Here is a 24,431-nt window from a genome sequence, read left to right as displayed (position 1 = left end):
TCTAGTAATTTTGAAATGAAGGATCTTGGTGAAGCTTCATTTGTATTAGGAATCCAGATACACCGAGACAGATCTCGGGGTATTCTTGGATTATCACAAAAGAACTATATAGAAAAGGTACTTAAAAGGTATGACATGCAGAACTGTAAAAAAATGGATACTCCAGTTGCTAAGGGAGACAAATTTAGTCTCAATCAGTGCCCTAAAGGAAATCTGGAAATTCAGGAAATGCAAAAGATCCCTTATGCATCAGCTGTAGGAAGTCTTATGTATGCTTAAGTATGTACGCGTCCGGATATAGTGTTCATAGTTGGGGTTTTAGGCAGATATATGAGTAATCCATGAATGGATCATTGGAAAGCAGCCAAAATGGTCATGAGGTACTTCAAGGGAACAAAAGATTATATGCTCACATATAGGATATCAGACCAATTAGAGATCATTGGGTATTCTGACTCCGATTTTGCAGGATGCCAAAATGGTAGACGATCTACTTCGGGATATGTTTATTTGTTGGCTAATGGTGCAATTTCTTGGCGTTTTGACAAGCAAACTCTTGTGGCTTCATCCACCATGGCAGCTGAATGTATAGCATGTTATGAGGTATCACATCAGTCATCATGGCTGAGAAATTTTGTCACTGGGCTGCGAATTTTGGAAAGAGTTGAAAGACCACTAAAGTTATATTGTGACAATAGGTCAGCCGTGTTGTTCTCCAACAACAATAAGTTCCTAGTTGTTAAGGAGAAAGTACAAAGTGGACAACTTTCCATAGAACACTTAGGCACTAACTCCATGATTGCGGATCCTCTTACAAAATCTATCACAACCAAGGTCTTTCATGAGCATACTGCTCACATGGGTGTTATGCAATGTGAGGATTTTTTGGTATAGTGGGAGTTAGAATGTGCACACCTTTATTATGTTCTATGTAATTTCAGTATTATGTATGGATACTTTGTATTCAAACTTCAGTTGATTAAGCATTCAGTTTGGTATTCTGTCTTTATACTTTGTACAATAATGTTTTATGTCATCACTAAGGATCTCACTAAAGTTAAGTAGGACCAGTTGAAAATTGACATGTACAAATCATATTCATGTGATTTTTATGCTACAAATTTCATGTTGGTGATCATTGTTGAATTAGTCATGATTGATATGGCAAAATTCACTATGATTCGATATGGAGACATGACTAATGAACGAGATAATTTGGATATGCCTGAGTCATAATGACAATATTTAAGTGCGCAATAAGGATAACACGTATGGAGAATCATATGTGTGACCAGTGGGAGATTGTTAGAATAGATTGTTGGAATTTCTTACAATTTGTGGGTCACAAATATAATTCTATAATTGTGTTATGACCATTATTTAATTAGTCAAAAATATAAAATGATCTTCAGTAATTAATTTGGTGGCTAAGGGCATATGTGACATGAAATATTATAAGTGTAGATACATTCAGACAATTTATGATTTAATGAAGGGACTGAATTAGAACTATTGCAACTTAAGTAGTAACTGTTTCGGTTACTTTTACGGGTTATGGTCCCCATTTGTAGAGCAACGAGTTTTGTTGAGTAGGCTGATGAGAATAAAGGGAATTGTGAGGAGTGATCAATAATAAGATAACACACCATCATAATTCCATAAGGTAACTTAACATCTAGCATCACACTCTCCTTGACATTCTGATTCCCCTCTAGAGAAGCAAAAGGAAAACCATCAGGCGCTCTAAATGGGGTTTCTTCGAGATTCCCCTTTAGAGAAGCACATACCTTCGAGATTCCAAATGGCTAATCAAGGTATGCTCTTCTTCTTCACCATGAAATCAATTGGGGTTTCTTCGGTCTGGATCATGGTTGTTCCATTTGGGTTTATGTTTGGGCATAAACATTATGTTGTAGAAACAAAGTCATGATCATCAGGATTTCCGCATTTTGTTTAAAGGAATATTAATGGAGAAAATATCCAACAACCGGACCAAATGAAGTCATATATATTTAATAATTATTTAAAATATATAATTAAATTGGACTAATGTCTCTTCGTTTTTTTGGACTAGAATGAAATAGAACATGAAGTAATGTTTCTCTGCTTTTTTTAATTTTAAGTGAATCTTCTGCTCAGCTTCCTATGTTAACCTAATTAGACCAGAATTTTCATGATCCAATATGGTCCAACTCCTCATTCGGTTAAGAGTATTAACACGAGCCATTTGCAAGCTCGGTCAGTAAACAGACAGGCCCACTCCCCCAATCCTCATATTATTGCTAATCTCTTATTATAGAATTAGATTGATTAGTCAAAGATAATATTCAAGCTTATTACCAGTCTTATTAATTACTAAAAATGATGTTATGAAAATTATTGATATTTTCATTAGGATACTAATGATGTTAGTTGGAAATGATGTTGAATGAATCAGAACGTAGATGTTTTATGAGTTAAAACATTAAAACATCGAAATCTTGAATAACGAAATCAAATTTAGACCCTTATACTATTTTAATTTGTAATTATTTAGATGTGAAATCTAAAAACAAAAACCGTATTTGAAACCCATTAATTGAATACTATGCTTACTTTTGAACAAGTTAACATTTCTCTAGTACCAATAGATACAATAACTCTTTATATTCTTTTGCAATAATTCAATTTTTTATTTTATTGACCAATTTGTCATTTAGCAATATAAAGAAAATCTCCCGACATCAGAAGGGGAGGCCTGGATGTAGTTTGTAAGTGGACCCGCAAACGAACCAGAATAAAATTTCTTGTTGCATGCTTTTTCTATCCTTAATCTCTTTAAATTTCAAGTTGCAATATTGCCTAATTTTAGCTGATATTCAAGTATATTTGCTTTATCTGTATCAGATTATCGGTGATTGGCTGAGCAATAAGCCATTCCACAACTTTCTGTTTTCTGTGAGTTAATTGATTAAGACAAAGTGTTAAACGATTAACTAGAGCTTTTTCCAGAATAGGGTTTCGGTGCAAAAAGCGGTAATTGGTAACCACGACACCTATTCAACCCCCCTTCTTGGTGTGTTCTGTCCACTAATACCTAACAAGTAGTATCAGAGCTAGTACGACGTGCTAGCTCAACCGTATACGTGTGATCCTTAAGGAAAAACAAATGGGTTCCACCAATCCCTTTGGTGGTGATGGTGCATCCATTAACCGCTCTCCCGTATTCAGTAGCGAGGGATACGCCTACTGGAAAGTCCGGATGAAGATATTCATTGAAGCCATTGACTCGGATATTTGGGAATCCGTATTTAACGGACTTTTCGTCCCAATGCATTTAGTGGACGATGAACCGAAAGAAAAACCTAAGAGTCTATGGACCGATGATGAATATAAAAAGGTTCAATACAACCTACATGCTAAAAGCGTCATCACATCGGTCCTATCATATAATGAATTCTTTCGGGTTTCGCAATTTCAAAGTGCCAAAGAAATGTGGGAACACTTTACAAGTGACTCACGAAGGTACTAGCGAAGTCAAGCGTTCTAGGATGAATGCCCAAACATGATTATGAGTTGTTTCATATGTTACCGAGTGAATCTATCGATGACATGCAAAAATGATTCACTCACATAGTAAACCATTTAGTTGCTCTAGATAATTTTTTTACCAAAGGAGAACTAACTAATAAAGTTTTGCGTTGTCTTGACAGGAGATGGCTACTTAAATTTACAACTATCATTGAATCCAAGGATCATGACTCCATGCCTTTGGCAACATTATTTGGAAAGCTTCAAGAGCACGAGATGGAACTTGGACGCTTAACGATGCATGAGGAATCAGATTGCAAAAAGAAAAGCATATCTCTTAAAGCAACAACGTCTGAACCTATTGAAGAGAAAGAAGATGTTGAATCTAATTCATACATTAATGATGAAACGTTGAGCCTTCTCGTATGAAAATTCGGGAAGTTCTTGAAGAAATGAGGCTTTAAACGTTTTCAGAAGAACGAAGCGCGTGAGTCAACTAGAAAAGGAAAATGTAACAAAGACCGCTTCACCTGCCACGAATGTGGTAAGCCATGATACATGAGATTTCAATGTCCTACTTCACTAATATTGAAACGAATGTATTGTTACATGCACACTTCCAATACACAAACTTAGAAGCTCCCTTCTTGAATCCAAGAACCCACTTTCTTGGTTTGACTCACCTAATCGCCTAAGAAAACCTTCCTTACGATCTAGCCCAGCCAAGAAAATGTTCTAAACTCAAGACCTCTAAGCCTTGGTGAAGACTCATTGAGTCTCTTAGGTGGTAAGACACCAAGATACGACTTCTCTTATTACAACACAAAAAAAAGTACAAAAACTAGAGTATTATCAAGCACAATGTAGCTCAAAATATCGCAATTAAAACTCAGCTAAAAACCCTAGACAAGACTCACAAGTAATCATGAATATGTATGAGTTAATTGATGTGCGAAAACAGAGAATTTCTATCCTAGAATTCTTCTAAAGAAATGCAAGAATCATGCAAGAAAAGATAGCAAATATTAACACATTAATCACATGCAATTAGATCACAATTAAAATCTAAATATGAAAATATCTCTTACTATCTCACAATGTATTTCTCTCTGCCTAAATGACACAAATGAGCACGAAAAATATGCAACTAGCAATTCTAATATGCAACTAGCACAAATGAGCACGAAAACAGAGAATTTCTATCCTAGAATTCTTCTAAAATAAATAGTTTAATTTTGTATATTTTCTTTTAAGTGAAATATTATTTTATTTTTTGCTAGCACCAAAAAATACAAATAATATTATTCAGTCATATGTAATATAACTAAGTGTAACTTAATTAATATATTTCAAAGGTTTGTTTGAATTAACAAAAAATGATAAGATTAGTGATTAATTTAAACATTTGATAAATCAAGAGCAAAATAACATATTAAATGATAATGATGTGAGGTTGCTAGAAATTAGCAAAGTGAGACATTTTTCTTTTGTTGTTTATAAATGAGACCTTGTGCATGTTGATATATACATAAAGAAGCAAAAGAAGAAATCATGTTCTTTTTTAATCTTTTTTTGGTTTTGCATGTTAACTCATTTTCTTCCACGAATAAGTGTTGATACAATAAAGATTAGTCTCAGTAGTCTTTGTATGGATACATGTGTAGGACTTTCACACTTTAGAAGGACTTTGCAAAAGTCATCACGGTCTCTTGAGGTATTTTTACAAATGGATCCATTATTTTTCGTTGTGCATGTTAGCAAGAGGCATAATAACCTTCAATATATTTGTAATATCATTATTAATCTTTAGAGATAAACAAATTAGACAAAATTAATAACAAAATAAGAGCATTGAAACTTTACATTAAACGAAATCAAATACCCATAATATGAAAATTAAATAATTTGAAACTTCCAAATAATATAGAAGAAACTCAGAAAAATGACAAAATGACTTACCAGGAATACTCGATGATGAAAATGGTTCCAACACTGAAACCCCATTTATTTCAAAAATGTTTTGGATCAGTTCTAGAACTTTAGTACGTGTAGATAAACTCTGGTGACAGTTGTGATAATCTAAATATGTTTAAAATTATATCAGTTTGTTTGTTTGTTTTTAAGGCTTTTATATATTTGTTTGGTGAAAGTGAAATAAAATTATATCTGCCACTGAAGATCTTTTTGGATCAATTCATGAATGATGAAGTTTATGAAAAACAAATAATAAAAAAATGAAATGAGTATAAAATTAAAGCTCGTTTGATGATGGAAGAGAATAGATCTCGTTTGACGATGGAAGAGAATAAATCTGTTTAATAAAGATAAAAAAATGTAGGAGTAGTTTGTGAGCTTCAAGTGAATATAATATTAAGAAGTAAATTGAAATAAGAATAAAGACGAAGATTAAGAAGTAAATTGAAATAAAATAAGAATAGAGGTGAAAGATTAGTCTGATGAAATAAGATCTCGTTGGATCGATTCATGAATGATGAAATCTACGAAAAATGAGTATAAAATCATATCTCGTTTGACAATGGAAGAAAATAGATCACTTTAATTAATTAATTAATTAATAAAGATGAGAAAACGTAGGAGAAGTAGTTCATGAGTTTCAAAAGAAAAGAAGTGAAATAAAATCATATCTGCCACTAAAGATCTTTTTGGATCAATTCATGAATGATGAAGTTTATGAAAAACAAATAATAAAAAAATGAAATGAGTATAAAATTAAAGCTCGTTTGATGATGGAAGAGAATAGATCTCGTTTGACGATGGAAGAGAATAAATCTGTTTAATAAAGATAAAAAAATGTAGGAGTAGTTTGTGAGCTTCAAGTGAATATAATATTAAGAAGTAAATTGAAATAAGAATAAAGAAGAAGATTAAGAAGTAAATTGAAATAAAATAAGAATAGAGAGGTGAAAGATTAGTCTGATGAAATAAGATCTCGTTGGATCGATTCATGAATGATGAAATCTACGAAAAATGAGTATAAAATCATATCTCGTTTGACAATGGAAGAAAATAGATCACTTTAATTAATTAATTAATTAATAAAGATGAGAAAACGTAGGAGAAGTAGTTCATGAGTTTCAAAAGCAAAGAAAATTAAGAAGTAAATTGAAAGAATAATAAAAAAAGAAGATTAAGAAGTGAATTGAAAGAAAATAAGAAGAGAGAAATGAAAGAATAATTTGATGAAAATAACATTTTCTTTGGATATTTTATCACATATATTCATATTAATATAGTAGAAGAGGAATATAATGTATGAGAGTTCATTGTAAAAATATGTGGTTGTAAAAATATGTCCATGACAATGATCTTTTTTGTTATATAGTTAATAAATGAATGAGTTATAAATTTTCATTACTATTAGTTTAATATTATTTTTATGAGGAATGATCCACTCAATTTAAGAGTAAGTTTTTTAAACTTAATTTCGATCATGGTAATCATTTCTAGAAAAATTCAGTGGTTTGAATTGATGAATAATTCATAAAATTAATATTAAGATGATGAGTAAGTTTAAATAAGTTCATCTCACACTATTTTTATATAAGAACTAATTTATAATTAAAGTTTATATAAAGATATTAAAAAGAGAAAATAATTTATATAAGGGGCAAAAGCTTTAAACAAGAAGTCAATCGAAGAAAACAAATGGAGTGAAGTGAAGCAGAAAAGAACAGAGAAAACATCAAAATCAAAAGCGTAGAAGAAAAAAAAATGAATGAAGATGGCGTAACCTCTCCCAATCTCAAATCACCTTCTTCTCCTCCAACACTTGCTGATAGGCCCCTTTCTCTATTACGGTTTTTATTTATTTATTTAAAAACCCTCCATTTTTTCCAATTTATTTAAAACCCCTCTGATTTTTTTTTTTCAATTTTCATTTTTTTGGTACCTCACCCTTAGGTAAGGAATTAATCTTCGGGTTGTGTGTCCGTCCTCTTAACAAAGTCGCTCTCGGAAATCGAATCCTTAACTCTTTTTTTTTTTGGGTCTTTCTTTATGGGATATAGCGGACTTGTATCTACTGCCTTGTTGGTTTCAATTTTCAATTACTTACACTTAACTTTAATTCAATTATACTAAATTCTCATTTTTATAGTGTTTCTCTGATTATTCGTTATTTAATTTTGGGTTAATTTTGCGACTAATTAATCATTATATTTGTTTCTCAGCTCTGCAGGTGCGTCGTCGCCTGCGTTTCCAACAATTAACGGAGAGAGTCGGCGCCACGGCAGTGAAAAGTCGAATGCTGATTCGCAATTGATGGTTGATTTGGTGCAGGGGGCTTTGAATCGTTCGTGCAGGCCCTGGGAAAGAAGCGATTTTCTGCGGCGCCTTTCAACGTTTAAACTCGCCGGAAAAAAGCCCAAGGTTAGTAGATAGCATTGTAGATTGTTCCTGGTTTTGTGTTTTTTGCAACGTGTGATTGATTTGTTCTGTGGACTTTTTTAGAATTGAGAATTGTGCTGGAAGTGGTAAAGATAATTATAGGGCGGAATTTTGTGAAGTGCTTGTTGAATAACTTTTTTTGAAATAAGCTGAAAAGAGTGTAATTTCATAAGCTTATCTGGCAAGTTTATTGGAATAAGCTAAAAAGTGCTTATAGGAAGGGCATAAGCTATTTTCTAGAGATTGTTGTGATAAGTTATTCTCATAACCCAAGGTTATTTTATGTTAGAAATAACTTGCAGTAAAAATGTATTTTCAAGAGATTGTTGAATAAAAAAATGTATTTTTCCCGAAGAGTTAGCTTAAAACCAAATATGCACTCAGGTAGCATTCGACAAGCTGACAGAACATGATGGAACATCATGTCCTGTTCCGTTTTTTTAGTTCCGCCCCTTTTAGAAGTACTAAATTGTTTTACTTTAATCTCCTGACAAGTCTACCAAATGTTATCCTAGTCATTTGTTCTGGTCTCAGCCTATGAGAGAAATCACTAATTGCTTAACTTTCCTGTAATAGGTACATAACATCATTTTGCTCCTTTTGTAGGTTGCTGGCTCATTGGCCTGTGCCAAGAGAGGATGGGTGAATGTTGATGTTACTAAGATTGAGTGTGAGTTGTGCAATGCACAGTTAGATTTTGCTTTGCTCTTAACTTCTTTTGAAGGTGAGACCACTATTATTATGGTTAATATTTTGCTTTATATGCTGGTGGGTCGCTAGTTCTGCTAGATTTTGACCAAACTCGAACATGCCTTTAGTACATAGATATAGAATATAGATTGTTGTGTTATTCAGGAAGACTGCTTATGCTAGAACAGTTGTGGAGCTTGAATAAAATGATAGAGGGGGTCAAAATAAAGTCATATAATGTTGTAACTATTGTTTTCTGGTTATAGACATGTGCAATTGTGCACTAGTAGCCTGATGGCAGATTCTAACTTTTCTTACCCCTAGAGCCCGTGTTTGAGCCTCGAGTTCCTCACATGTGACCAAATTATTTTTTAAAGCTAGCAGCACATAGTACAATTATATCAGACTAAAAAGCATACAACTTAGAGTCAAACTTGAGTTCTGTAATTGGATAAAAAACATAACCCCAAATTGAGATAATAAAAATTAATATATATACATATGTATTAAACAAATGAAAAGTTTGGGGGAGCCATGGCTGATGGCTCCCCTCTGACACCCAGAATATCCACCCCTGTGCTAGAAGTAGTGAAGTTTCTTATTACGTTATATATGATGCAATTTGTATGCTTGCTTGGTTCTTAGCTCAAGCTTGGTATTACCTTTCGTCAAAAGTTATCTTTCCTGGGTATCAAAATTGTCACTATAGCGGAAAATGCTCCTGTTAACTTCATCACAATGTTTTTCTACAAGGGTTGTGGGGAAGCCTGTTTGACACTAGAGTGCCAACCAGATTGAATTTATTGGAGGTTTTTATTATGCTGGGATTGATAGTATATTTATTTTGAACTTATTGATATACCAATTCTAGTTAATATTCAATAGAAAATGGTTTACTATCTTTTTTTATGTTCGAGTCCTTAACCATAATCCCTTTTATCTTAACTTCTATGCAACTTGATTCCATTGGTACTTTCTGGACCTTGATATTCTTGTTTTTCTTATATTTGGTGAAGCTGGCACTTTCAGTGAAGAAATTTCTAAACTGCTTGATAAAGGACACAAAGTTACCTGTCCCTGGAGAGGTAACAGCTGTCCAGAAAGCTTGGTGCAATTCCCTCCTACTTCATCTTCAGCTCTAATTGGAGGTTTTAAGGACCGGTGTGATGGACTCTTGCAGTTTTACTCCCTTCCCATTGTATCTTCATCTGCAGTTGAGCAGATGCAGGTTACACATAGTCCTCAAATTGACCGATTTCTTGCTCGACTACAAGTTCCAACAACTGGAGAATTGGGTTACAGAGTGGAAAATGTATCTGGAATGGGAGTTACTGGAGAACAGGCTCTTCATTCATATTCTTATGTAAGATTTTCTCAGATACTTTGTTTTGTCTTAATTATTTATAAAGTGTTTTCTATGCAATTTGGCTTTTGATTTGGTATCTGCATCCTTACATTAAAATTCCACTTCAATAGGCCCAAAAGCTCATAAGTCTCTGTGGATGGGAGCCAAGGTGGCTTCCTAATGTGCTTGACTGTGAAGAGCATTCTGCTGAATCTGCTAAACATGGTTACAGCTCTGGTCCAGCCAAAGGTTCTGCACCGGATCCAGCTCTGAGAAGGAAGGAGTTTTCAGCATCATCAAGGAAAGATGCTGGAGATAATGATGTACTGGGTTCAGAATTTAACTGTGAATCTAGGTCACCTTTGTTAGATTGTAGCTTATGTAGCGCCACCGTTAGAGTATGGGAGTTTTTGACTGTCCCCCGCCCAGTTCATTTGGCTCCCTGTGGTATCGATACCCCTCAAGCGAGCAAGAAAATGGCATCAACACGAGGAATAAGTGCAGCTAGTGGTATTAATGAACGGGCTGCCGCTGATGGTTTTGAAAAAGAGCATACTGGAGACCGTGATGATGCTGCAACATCTGATAAAAGGCAACTTGTATCCAAAAAAAGTTTAGATTTAAATCTTAAAATGGCTAGTAGGCCATCATGTTCAACCCCAGATCACATGCTAGATGCCAATATTGGAAGAGAATTAATGATTGGGCGGCCTTCTGGAAGTGAAGTTGGTGATCGTGCAGTTTCTTATGAATCACAAGGCCCCAATGCACGCAAACGCAGGTTGGAAGATGGCGGAATCACAGCGGCCAGGCCACATCTAGGCACGCAACAGGCTGATAGTGCTGAAACAACTAAGATTGACCGTGAATATGATGAAATCATTGCTGGTCAACAGTTTTCAACTGGCCCTTCCAAGCGTTCCCGTGATACAAATCTTTCAGGAAATTTCCAATTTCCATTTAGAAAAACTTCTGGTGGTGTCCCTAGTAATTTGTTGGATGTTCAAATAGAAGCAGGTACAAACAAAGTTAACCAGTTGAACACAGAAAGGGATCATGTTATCGGTAACCTATCTACCAGAGATTCCGCCCACACATCTTCTATTATTGCAATGAATACAGTTTATCACAGCTCAGATGATGAATCAATTGAAAGTGTTGAAAATATTCCAGTAAGTGATAATGCTGTTAATTTCCCATCTGTTGATTTGAATGAAACATCAGAGCTAAATAATAGCTATCGGGCGCAGCAGAGTGTTTGTTTCCAACCGCTTTTAGATAGAGCGGTAAGAGAGACAGGTGTTAGCAGTTCGAATGCTAGTGGGGAAGTTTTGAACACAGAGATATTGACTGCCCATGTTAGGGATGGGCCTAGTTTTGGTATTAGTGGGGGAAGCGTTGGCATGGGTGCAAGTCATGAAGCTGAAATGCATGGGACTGATACGTCAGTTCATAGAGGTGATATTTTAGGTGATGTTGAACCAATCGCTGAAGTCATTGAAAATCAGGGCCAAGCTGGTCAATTTGTGCCTTATCATGGACTTGCTGGCGATTTTGTGCCTGAGGAAATGAGTCGAGAAGATAATCAAGGGGATAGTCAAGCTGTAGTGTCTCAATCTACACCAAGAACCGTTAGTGGCTCAAAACTTATAGTTTCAACCAAAGTTGAATTTGTTGAAAGTGGTGAGAAGCCTAGTGGTAGCATGCAGATGCCGGGCTATGAAAATAGTGCACATCCATCTCTTTCTTGCAATGCTGTTGTATGTTCAGCCTATGAAGTATCCAAGGAAGAAGTTACTCAGACTAGGAAGGGGTCTCATAATGATGATGGGGCATGTTATGAATCAGGCTATTTAAGTGCAGATGTTGTGGGTATGTCTGATTATCTTATCTGTTATTTCATTATTTAGTTTTTCTTCCGTCTTCTGCTCTTTATTCACTCTGATGCTCAATGTGTTGACTAGTAAGAATGGTTTTTAGCCCTTTGCATTTTGACTTTTGAATCTCTTCATCGTAACATGATACCCAATTTTTCTTGTGAAATAGTTAACTGCTGCTCAATTATATAGCTATTTTGGATATTGAATATTCCAAAATGCTTATCTTGTACGATATGATTATTGAACTGAAAGGTGTAGTCTATAGAACCAGGGAGAAGGGATGAAATGGGAAGGATGGGAGTACTGTATAGCTTATTGTTTGGATGTTTAATGAGGAAAGGGAGAGTATGACTTTTATGAGAAATACACTTTCACTTTTTTTTATAAATATTTTTATACTTTTTAGAAAGATATAATACAATTTAAAGCTTATACTCCAAAGCTCTTTCATAAAGGTTGAAGTTTTTGTCTGGGCTGCTGTTATCTATAGGATTTACACTAACAGCTTGATCCATAAGCGTCTACTTATTGTTGCTTTGTCTCTTAATAAATTTGTAATGTGCTGCTCTGATTCAGAGTCTTTTGTTCATATCTTTTTATGTTCTGTTGCAAATTTTCTTTAAAATAAGGTGTCTTAAGTCTTGGTTCTGCCCTTTGGACCTGCATCAATTTGTCCTTATGTTTAGAGTTCTAAAGTCTTGCAAAGAAGCAAAGATCTTGTGCCATTGCTGTACTATGGTGTTTATGGCCAGAAAGGAATGTCAGAAGCCTAAAATTTTCAAGCACTTCTTTTCAATTCTAGAGTTCATTTGACATAGTATTATATTACTCTTCTGGCTTCCTTTTGGTGCTCTGTCATTCCGCCTGTGGTTCATTAGTGGTTTTTTTGTTAGATATGTAGAGAGATTGAGATTGAGATTGAGCATACTCTCATGGAATTTACTTGTGTCTCTTTTATTTATTTTGAGCATGTCTTATCCTCTTTTCTTGTACTCTTCTTTTCTCTAAAAATATTTCTTTTTTTGTTGAAAGAAAGTCACATATTCATAATCTTTGTTACATACAAGATAATATGATATTTGTGATTTTTGTGATTTTTGTATGAAACATATTCACTGATAATAGTGTCAGTTATTTAACTTAGACTGGTTTCATGGTGGCCAAATCAATCATTAAGCCTTTTCTGTAATCTGCATTATTTTTAAACTGGTTAACCAGATATATAATACAAACAAATCTACATGAAACACAACCTGTATTTTTGTGCTAAATTCAAGTGCCACCAATGATTTTTTACCTAAACCTTCTGCTCCCTTGTAGAATTTTCTATCATGATAAATGTTTCATGTTTTCCCTATTAATTTATCTTACACAAATTGTCCATTGTCTATCCCTCTCTTATGGCACCTTTTTTGCGTGCATTAACTGCACTTGGTTCTAATGTCCAGGGACTCCTTACAGAGACAATACTAATGGAGGTGTTGAATTTAATCCAATCAAACTACATAATGACTACTGTCCTTGGGTGAATGGGGATGTTGCTGTTGCCGGTTCTGATAGTCCTTTCTCTAGTTCTGGTGTGGGTACTGTAGCTCTTTGTGGCTGGCAGCTGACTTTGGATGCCCTGGATTCTTTCCAGTCTCTTGGACACCTCCCAGTGCAAACTCTTGAATCTGAATCGGCAGCATCGATGTGCAAGGTTTGTTCTGTTGTCTTTTTGCAGTAATACTGCACAGTATTATCAATGATTAGATGAATAACGCTATGTCGCTATATTTCAATATTAATATGATCATGAGCTTTCCTGTTTCCAAATACTGTCCTCTTTGATGAGCAATAAAAAATGGTTATACATATGCACAAGAATGCAAGACTTACAAAATATAGTTAAGCTGTTGGAATTTGGAAATGTACCATGCAATTAATGGTGTGTTTGGAAGAGTAATTAGGGTCCTCAACTATTAGGATTTTACATAATGATATTCTATTGAAAGAATAAATACTAGTTGCATTTACTAGAAACATTGAACTTAGAAACACGAAACCTATTATTCTCATTTCTCAATGCACCATTAATTGTATGATGCATATCCAAAATTTATTAAGCCTTTTTTTTAAAATAAAAAAAAAATCAAAGAAATTTCAGGGCTGCACACTGACCCAAAACTAGTAACTCCACAATCCACACCCCTCTTATCTTAGACACCATTCAGTGGGATAATCTACCCAATCCATTTAACATCATTGAAATTTTGTTTGAGTATGATCTGCTTATTCTGCTCCGTGGTGTCCTCAACATTCTTAAATCTAAGAAATCACGTTGGATATTTGAGACCTTGAAGAATGATGTCTTAGGTCGTCCTACATGGCTATTTGACTGGTAACGAGGTCGTGCCTATGCATGATTTCCTGCTGAAGGAAACTACTCAATGGAATGCCGAAAAGGTGAAAACCATGAAGCCATTGAAATGTCAGAGTGAATGTCATTGAATGGTGCATCATATTTGGTTGAAGTGTTATATTTTTGTTAGCTGTAGAAGTTCCATTTTTATTGTAACCTTTAGGTGCCTCTTAAAATATATGTATCTGTTGGCATAGAGCTTGGGTTTCTTTATTTTTGGCATGTGTTAGTGATGTTTAATATAAGGCTTGCAATTTAATATTGAAGCATATTTGATCATTTTGAATGCAGAAATTTCTTGTTGCTTGATATGTATGTTTATTGTAGGGTGACCAACTCACTTCTACCCAAAAATTGTTAGCACACAACTCCTGTGTATGAAGCCATGGAAGAAGCTGAGACTTTCTTGATGTTTTCACGAGTTTCAGTGGATCTTCATGAATGTGTAATATATGTCCATAATAAGGTTATGTTTTTAATTGATTCTATCCAATCTTGTTCTTTCTGATTTCAGTTTTGACACTGTTATTCTATTGGATTTTGTATTGGTAGTAGTTTTAATAAAGTATTATCATTGCATCAAGGGGCTTGTTGAGTTCACATGTAGAAACTAGAAATTGATGTTATATGATAGAGAATGTTATTGAATGATGAAGTTGTTTCATTATACTAATGCTGATTTTACTTCATTGATATGTTTCATAAATTACCCATCACTTAACATATTAGTTTCTTGTTGGAAAATCATCCTATTGACCATTTTCCTTTTTAAGAAATTACTGTTCAATGATTTTTTTACTCCACATTTTATTATTAAAGATCATTTGTTTTACTTGAAGGTTGTAGTTTTTAAATTATGATTTTGATGAATGAGATATTTTTAGTTTCTGAGTATCATATATGAGACTATTACTCCATGTGGGCTGATGAAATTTTTCTGATGTTATCAAATATAAGATATTATTAATTATTATTTTTATCAATTATTCCCTTATTTGCATTATTGTGGTTATAGAAAAATAATTTTAAAATAAAGTGAGAAGATGAATTGAGAGGGAACATGAATGATATCAATTTTTTTAAGAAAACATCATAAATGTATTTTCCCATTCTAAAACTTGTTAACTGGTAGCATGTGAAATGACTAAGATTTATTTTAAAATTGAATGTGTTTATCAACTACTTTTTTTTGAAGTTTCATGAGTTTTAGTTTAAATTATCTTAATTTCTCCTAAATGAGCATTGTATGTTGCTTAGAAAAGTCTTTTTACAATGAAGATTTTAGCCCAAGTGAGTGTTAGTATAGTGGTCTTACAAAACTTGGATTGATTACTTAAATTGGGGAGAGCAACTAATTATATCCCAATGATTAGGGTTTCTACACGCTAAAAATTGAAATTTTCTCATGATAATGTTCAGTGTAATCCACAATTTTATGGTTCAAATTAAAAGTGCCAAAATTATCTACAATTCATCCAAATTAAATCCATCTAAATTCATATGTTAGAGTTAATGAATTTAAATGAATATAATTTAGTGGATAGTAATGATAATGGATGGATTCAAATCCATTCATTATATTCAATGAGTATATCCATTTGTATGAATACCTAATTTATCCAACAAAAAATTTATTTTTTCCCAAAAAAGTAACATGCAGATCCAACTTTGCTATGCAAACCTAACATGCATAATATAAACCAATTTTATTAATATTGTACCGGACATCAAATTGGTCAGAGTACTAGTATAGTGGCATGATGGTTCACTAATTAAACCACATATCGATAAAGTTAAATATACATATACTTTATACTAATATCAATATTGAAAATCAATAAAGAAGAGAATAACTATTTTTATGTATATCACTTGTTAAAAAAATGTATATTGTGGATCATGTTTTAGATGTATAAAAAATATAGTAGTTGTGTGTTTGATCATTCATACCAATATTTTGATAAAAATTAAATCATTTTCATTAAAAAAATAATTTTAAATAAAACCAGCCGGTATGACTAGTACGCTTCAATTGAAAACTAGTTTTTACCGGTGCAATTGTGTGGTCGATATAATTGTTGTATCATAGTGGTATTAAGACCGGTTTACCGATTGGACTAGCCGACACGAACTGGTTTTAATACCAGTGATATAAACTACTATCTGTCTAACAAAAGAATTTCTTCAACAACATTTTTTCAAAAAGTTTCAATAATAAAGATTGATATAACAATTTGTGTCATAATGGAGCACAAGAAAAAATGAATGATTGTACAATACAACATCTTTGACCTTACCTATATTATTGTATTTCATAGCTTTTACGCGTAAATTTAAATACTGAGATTTTATAAAAGTGTTTTTAAAAATGTTTTTCAAATTAATTTTAAAAATGTTTTATTAAATAATAATTTTAAATAATATTCATCTAATCATTAAAATAGATATATGGATGGAATGGATAAATTGGAATCCATTGGATATGGATAGATTGGATAATTTAAAAATATGATTTCATGGATTTATATGATTGGTGGATGACTTTCCATCCATCCATTGTGATCCAAATTCATCCAATTGTCACCCTTACGTACTTATAATACATCTTGTTATCTTTATAAAATTCTTTTGTGATTTTTGTTTTGTTCGTATTTATAAGATTATTTTCAAAGTTTTATTTTGCATTATTGGGATATTGTATAGATCAAAACAAGAATGTGTACTGATTATACCCAGATGATTAGTTTTCTACATGCTCATAAGGTAAGCTTGGGAAACCAAAAAAGGATATGCAAATAAATCGAATACAGATTTTGAAACTTTGAAGAAAAATAATTGAAAGTTTCATTTTTGAAATGATAATAATGTTGTTATAATCCACAATTTTAAGCTTAGTTCATAGATCATCATATCATCTTAATAAGGTTCTATTGAGATTTTTGTTTTAGCCTTATTTATAAGACTATTTCCAAAGTTTGATGAATAATACATGAATTTGTTACCAAATATCCTTATTTAATCAAACAATTTGACTGAAAATAAAATGATTTAGTTTAGTTAATTAATGACAATTTTGGGCAAAGTAAAAAATTAATGATATTTTGATTATTTTCACATTCCTTAATATGTGTAAAACCACCCAACAAGTTTTATAAAAAGATTTGATTTTTTTAAAAAAATGGGGAGAATGTATTTTCCCTCATATCTTTTGGCACATGCTGAATTTATCCCCTAATATTAAAAAGATATATCTCACTCCAAAAGTATTTGAAAGTGAGCTTTTCCATTAACCTTGACAATAATTGTCAATGAAAATATCAAAGCTGCCCATCAATATAATCTCACTCTATCACCTCAAATTAAGCCAAATTCCTTATTAAGAGTGCCTTTGGTCTGAATTTTTTCTTAAAATAAAAGCTTTTTTATTTTTGGATGAGGAAAACAATTAATCTTGGATGGTAGTAGACATAGAAGAAATCCTTCAAGGCACACCAAGTGAGGATTTTCTCCCTCCACATGCTATTCAAACATTTACAATACACTTGTTTTAGCCAGACTCCTCTCCAATAATAAAGAGGGAAGTGCTGTGAAAAACAAAACAAAAATTAATATGTAATAAAATAGTTATATGACTTATATCCTTATATTTACATTTGCTATGTTATTTTTGTCTTTCAAACTAATAGTAAAATGAGGATTGTCCACTGGGTAAGATCTCTTTTCACTTATTTTACATTAAGTAAGTGGGCCACATTCCAGATTCAATGGCTATGATCCTTGGAATTATATGAAATTGGTCATGTAACCCCAACCATTACATGTTGAAAAATCCTCTCAAGTAGCCTCTTTTAATTTTTTTTTGGTTTCCACAAGATTTGAACCCGGGTTCTTGCTTAAGAGGAATTAAGCATGTACTACTTGAACCAACACCCGTTGGTAGTTGCCTCTTTTAATCTAATATAATAATAGTAGATCTTATGGCATGTGAGTTTTATAAATTGCCAACATTCTAAATTAATATTTTTTCTAAGAATAAATATACTTTACTCACTTTAATGCAAATGTATTTTAACAGATTTTTTGACCGGGCATTGAATCCAAAGCATCTTATATCTCATTTTCTATGAATTTGAACCGTAGAAAACATGATCAAGATTTGATATCTACGAATCATACTTATTGATAGGAACAACATGATAAGAAATATTATTAATATTACAAAAAAAGTTATATACTATGAAACAAGCGGTGGAAAATTGATATGATTTAGATAATGTATGCAATATGATATCCTCTACGTGTCACAACAAGAATCACTTAACCTTGAATGCTACTACTATTATTATTATGAGGCAAGTTTATCTTGTTCCCAACATAACACTGAAAAAGTTGCAAAACAATACAAGTGTCAATAATTGAAATGGCATCTTCATTGAGCCTAAAACCAACTCTTTTCACTGCTGAGAAATCCTTAGTCAGAGGGCTTCCCTCACTTTCAAGGACTTCTTCCTTCAAAGTTGTGGCCAGTGGTGTTAAGAAGATTAAGACCGATAAGCCTCTTGGTTAGTAACCACTTTTCATATCAATATATATAATCTTAACCATATAGATTTATTGTTCTCATGATTTTTATATGAGAATTGTTCTCATTTGAATTATTTTCTATATGAATATATTTAATTTTTAGTATTCAGATGTATATATAAGAAGAACTCTTTTCACTTTTTAATTGATGATGTTTTTTATTATAAAAATGTGAATGAGTGTAGGAATTGGTGGTGGCATGAAGTTGAGGGATGGAGTTGATGCATCTGGAAGAAAAGGAACGGTTTGTGATTACATTATAGTATATGGTGTCTGAGTTTTTTGTTTGTGTACTAAGAGTATGTCCTTACTTTAGGCTAAAAAATTAATTTTTTTTGGGTTTGTGATTATCTCTTCCAATAAGTGTTGTTTCCATGAATCGAATTCTTACCTTTTGATTATCATGAGAATCTAACGAGTTTGATACTAATAGATCAATACCTTATTGATATATGATGTTTGAGTTTTGATAAAATAGATTATTATATTTGAATTGGTTTCTTCATGTTGATATTATATGTTTTCATTGTCATATATCATTTAATGTATAAAAAATAGAAAAAATTGTAACCGTAAAAACATATATTAGTTAAATATGGATATTGCTGAATTATTTGAGAGTTTGCTCAAAGTTTTAGGAATCTCACTGAATTAGTTGCTTAATTAATTCAGGGAAAGGGTGTATACCAGTATGTGGACAAATACGGTGCTAATGTTGATGGCTACAGGTAAGTAGTAACATCTTTATCTTTATGATTCTAAGTCCAGTTAAATTAATTTTTATGAATTTTATATATTATCATTGTATCGTCTATCATTGTCAATGCAATGTCAATTGGTGACTTATTTTAATTATTGATTATTGTCCCTTAATATCAGCTTATTTGATTTTGATTAAGATATGGGATGTAAAAATCCAATGGTTTAAACTCTAGAATATTCCTTTTTCTCTTCTCCTACATCCCCTTCCACTTGAAAGATTTTCTATTAGACAATTTTTTATGAATTATTACTTTGTCATTCTTAAATCACTCAATAGAGTAAGTATTAGAAAGTTTATCTCTCATACATGTGTATATAAAACAAGTGATTTTTTTAACTTTAATTCAGCTAATTGATATTGCATTTGCTTTATTTATTTATAGTCCTATCTACACCCCTGAGGAATGGTCTCCAACCGGTTCTGTCTACGCTGGTGGTAAGAAATCTTAACCCCTTAAAATTGACATTCAATAAATGACTTTCTTTTATACTATCAATAGTATCCTCTCATCTTTTGAGTAAGAAATTAATTCATTTTTGGATTCATAACTGTCCTTCCCACTAAATATTACTCCTAGAAATCGAACTCTCAATTTTAGGATCCAGTAGGTCTTATACTCACTAGACCAATATATTGTTGGCCTTCAATAAATGACTCTGTCATAACATTTTTATATTTAATGTATCCATTCACTTGTAAAATTTGTTTTTACTATGCATTTCAACATCATTAAAAAGGTATCATCAATGAGGCCGATACAAAGAATTAAAAAATGGTATAAAGTTGATGAAAATTAAAATCTAAGAGTAGTATTTTTTTTCTTTGCCATTGAATGAGAATATTGTTTATAAAAATGCAGGTGCCACTGGTTTAGCTATTTGGGCTGTAACTCTAGCTGGTCTTCTTGCTGGTGGTGCACTTCTTGTTTATAACACAAGTGCTTTGGCACAATAGACTTCGATAAATGTATGTTCATGTAATAGCAAATTCCAATATAACTTCCAATGAAGGAATTGTTCAAGTACTATGTGGATATATGCTTCCTTCAGTTATATATATGTGGAATAAAAAATTAATGATGTTAGTTCCTCTTTTATCTAAAAACCTATTTGTTTGTATTTCCAATTTTGTTTCCCAGCCATGATATGATTGATAACAAATGTTTATTATTCACCATTCATTTTCAATTATTATTGACTCTTTAAAATAATAATGCAAATGAATGATGGATCATGTATAACGTATATAAATCTTTGCACTAATATTGTATAAATATTACACTCAAATATTTAATGAATGATTAAAATGTTTTTATCCCAAAGTATAATTTTATTCTTTCTAAAAACCTTTTGGAAAAGCTTCATCAGAAAGAAGAAAAAAAAGTGGGAGTTTTGTCCTAAAAAAGTGAGCCAAAAAATGAGAATATATTTACTGTCCCACAATTTGTTCATTTCATAGTTTATATTATTACTTATGATTAGTTATAAAAATGCTTAATAATTAAAATTTTAAGTTAAATATATTTTCTTCAACCAATCACAATCAATCACACATGAAGTGACATAAATGGACCGCACTCTCATAAAAAATTGCACCCAATATTTATATAATTATAACTTATCAATGGACTGACCATTCTTGAAATCACTTGCATAAATTTGACTGATTTTCTTGCATGTATAAGCTTCATTGACATTAAGCTAATAATCAAAGTGCATAATCTCCATTCCAAGGAAAATAAACAGCTTTTTGTAAAAGTTATAATCATTAGGTGACGCCAGTTACAAGCAAATTAGAACTATATCTGGTTTCAAAGTTGAGTCATCTTATCTTTACAATAGCTATTAGTATAGCAAAAGTTCTAGTGGTCTAAAAGAAATTGACCTGTTGAGCAATGGCATCAAAGTTTATAAGTAACATAATCTAACAAAGCTTACATCTCCATTCAAAAGCTGAGTCACTACTACTTCACCAAAACTTGTTCATAATACAGTGCTGTTGACAGCAAATAACACCAACTTCATGAAACTGCAAAGAATATACAAATTTGATTGGTTCATGAAACTGCATTACAATTTACAATGTTTTTTCCTTTAATTTCCATTGCAATGTTATATTTGTTTATATGGTGTGTGATGATGAAAGAGAAAACAAAGGGAAAAACTAATAGCCTGATTTAATTTCCATAATATAGGTATGTTTGGAATTCCAACACAGTCAAATCACGACTACCAAATGTGACTTTGTAAATAGAGAATAATGTATCATAAGAAAGATAACTTATCTCCTCTAACCAATAAAAATGTGACATGTGTGTTATTTTGTTTATCTTTTAAAATATTTTTATAGAAAATAGTGAAACATGACACATATCATGATTTCAATGGCAGGAGGAGATAACTTATCTCTTTATATAAGGAGATACTTCATTTTGGCCTTATAAAGGATTCTCTCTTGAGTAGAATCCCTAGGTTCCATATAAAAAAACTCATATTGTACTAGCTTTCTAGTTTTGCTACATGTTTTGTTGTAAACTAATAGTTGTTATTAAATCACATATTCACATATAAGAGGAGCACTCCTTGTAGTTATAGATTATAGATTCTCAACTCTTATTTTTCTTAGCTTCATAATCGGTTCCCCTTATGGATTAATATATTCTCTTTATTACTGTGTAACCATAAAAGAAATAGCCAACCACATGTTATTTTAGTTTTCACAAGCTTTTTTTAAGTCTTTTTAAATTCTCTGTATTATTATAAATAAAAATGGAATTCTCCTTTTTTTTCCTCCAAAAAAAATATAACAAACAGTCAGGCCAGTTCGGATATCTTATAGGTTCGGTGTGGAAAAAATGAGCTCCAAAATAATAAAAATATAATCGTGTGAATTTTGTATGTCAAGTTTGAATAAAATTGAGAGTACAAAAACAAATAGTGAGATCGAAATAAAAATAATGACAAATTGTATATTAAAAGAATTTAATTATATTATTATTACAATCAATTTTAAACAAAATAGATCTCAAACAAAGTATGACAATGTAAGGTACACTTTCTTTTCAGGGTATTGTGTCTAATATACATTTTGTAACCAACTTCTTAATAAGTCTTAAACGACTCCATACTTTACTTAGCTCACATCTTATTTCAATTACACATTAATCATATGATAATATAAAAGAATGATTATTACAACCAAAATGAATTTATGTGTATAGTAATAATCAAGTGGTTGTTTCTTATTAGTAGGAATAAAATATTAAAGAATAATGAAATGTAGAAAATTTCTGAGTAGTGATAATGTTTTCTTTTTCACTCCAATCAAAAGTAGTACATTATGATATCCCAGTTTTTGCCTCACTGAAATGACAGAAACAGAAACCAATATAAGTAAGTGTAAAGTACTAAGTTGTACAAATAACAACTCTTCAAAATGATATGAAAAGAACATGTTCTAATCCTAATCCATATCCACTATAATTACTGCAGCTCTAAATCCTTTGTCTGTAACAAGCAAATACTTGTTAGTTTGCATTAGAACCTAAATTTTGAAGTTTTTGACTAATTCATGAAAATGATCTTGTGCATAACACTCAGTTATTCTTCTTTTTGTTGATGGCAACTTCATGTTATTTTGCTTAGAATCACCATCAAGTTTAGTCATCACTTGTAACAGTGAAAATAATAAAAGAACTTAACAATATCAGCACCTCACTGAAAGGATCCAGAGAAAGTGCTAAGTATTTATTGAACAAAAGGTGCTCATTAAAAGAGCTTGACACAGAAAACATGTTAGGATATCATTCCTTGGCTACAATCAAATAAAATCTTTATTATTATTTGGGTCTCACACATTATCTTATAATTTATTATAACTCTATGAAATAAGAAGAACATATTTTTTTTTCTCACAATAGCAAACATCATTCTTATTTGGGTCTCACAATATCTACTTTTTTCCACAACATTTACCTCTCTCATAATATCTACTTCGCTAAAAACAAACAAGATTGTTCTTATTTAAGAACAAAAAAACAGAAAATAAGAATGAAACAATGGAAAACAAAATAAGAATGTTTGTAGTTCCTCTAACATGGCATGCTTAATTTCAAAACCTTCAGAAATAAATGGATCTTAAAACTTTGTAAAGCCTTTTAGCAATTCTGGCCACATTTCTTGGGGACAAATTTGGGTCAAAATTTGCTAATAAGTATGCTTCCAACACACTACCTTGCTTTTGAAGAAACTATAATCTATCAAGAGTAAGTGTTTTCCCAAAGAGTCTCCAAAGTAGCTGGCAAATAAGGTCATGTGCAACATATAAATCTTATCCTAACAAGACCAAGCTAATTTAATTAACTAGACAACTTGGTAAACCATACTGCTTTAGATGACTAGAAATATGAAAATAATGTAGGTTGGACCAAAGGTAGACTAACAAGGCCTTGATCTAGAGGGTATAAGGCATAATGGATCCTCAGATAGACTAAAAGATAAAAAACAAATTAAATTTACTAATAACAATTTTTTACTAGAATAAAGGCTTGATTGTTCGATCCATATAACAGACCCCACCCAGTGGAATACAAGCTTAGTTGTTGTTGTAATAAAATTTCAGAATTTATACATCTCTACAACTCAATCAATTTATATTAAGCAAGGCACAAAGAGGTAATAGATAATATACTGCTTAGATTTCTCAAATATGAAACATTTTATGGAAGGCAGAGTATGTGATTAGCATTACAATCATCTCAGCATATGCCATGTACAAGAAAGTAGATCTGGTCTAGTCAGGTGAAATGGATCTCATAGTCTCATTGACTAACATTTGAAAACAGGAAAAAAA

At 31.9% G+C, this 24,431-nt stretch overlaps 2 protein-coding genes and 2 long non-coding RNA genes across 4 annotated transcripts in view; 3 read left to right on the top strand and 1 right to left on the bottom strand.

Annotated features, from left to right (window-relative positions):
* The window catches only part of LOC109356670, an 8,974-nt gene extending 7,246 nt beyond the window's left edge, over window positions 1-1,728 (top strand). The window contains exons 2-3 of the long non-coding RNA XR_002108770.1: window positions 745-750; window positions 1,716-1,728. This is a non-coding gene — a long non-coding RNA (uncharacterized LOC109356670). The remainder of the gene's footprint in view (window positions 1-744; window positions 751-1,715) is intronic.
* Window positions 7,161-14,771, top strand: LOC109357142. The gene is made up of 7 exons (XM_019600893.1): window positions 7,161-7,328; window positions 7,701-7,899; window positions 8,524-8,641; window positions 9,624-9,970; window positions 10,084-11,824; window positions 13,281-13,531; window positions 14,561-14,771. The coding sequence occupies exons 1-7, from the start codon at window positions 7,243-7,245 to the stop codon at window positions 14,612-14,614; spliced, it is 2,796 nt and encodes a 931-aa protein (XP_019456438.1). The 5' UTR covers window positions 7,161-7,242; the 3' UTR covers window positions 14,615-14,771.
* Window positions 18,564-20,680, top strand: LOC109357143 (photosystem II 10 kDa polypeptide, chloroplastic-like). Its single transcript, XM_019600894.1, has 5 exons — window positions 18,564-18,795; window positions 19,003-19,061; window positions 19,490-19,545; window positions 19,963-20,015; window positions 20,440-20,680. Exons 1-5 carry the CDS (start codon window positions 18,654-18,656, stop codon window positions 20,532-20,534), a joined length of 405 nt encoding a protein of 134 aa, XP_019456439.1. The 5' UTR covers window positions 18,564-18,653; the 3' UTR covers window positions 20,535-20,680.
* On the bottom strand, window positions 19,912-24,132 carry LOC109357144. Its single transcript, XR_002108830.1, has 2 exons — window positions 24,098-24,132; window positions 19,912-20,061 (listed from the first exon to the last, which is right to left on the bottom strand). It is a non-coding gene; the product is annotated as an uncharacterized LOC109357144 (long non-coding RNA).

Source organism: Lupinus angustifolius, chromosome LG09, assembly GCF_001865875.1.
Source record: "Lupinus angustifolius cultivar Tanjil chromosome LG09, LupAngTanjil_v1.0, whole genome shotgun sequence".
Classification (NCBI taxonomy): Eukaryota; Viridiplantae; Streptophyta; class Magnoliopsida; order Fabales; family Fabaceae; genus Lupinus; species Lupinus angustifolius.
This window is presented reverse-complemented; position numbering and strand designations above follow the sequence as displayed.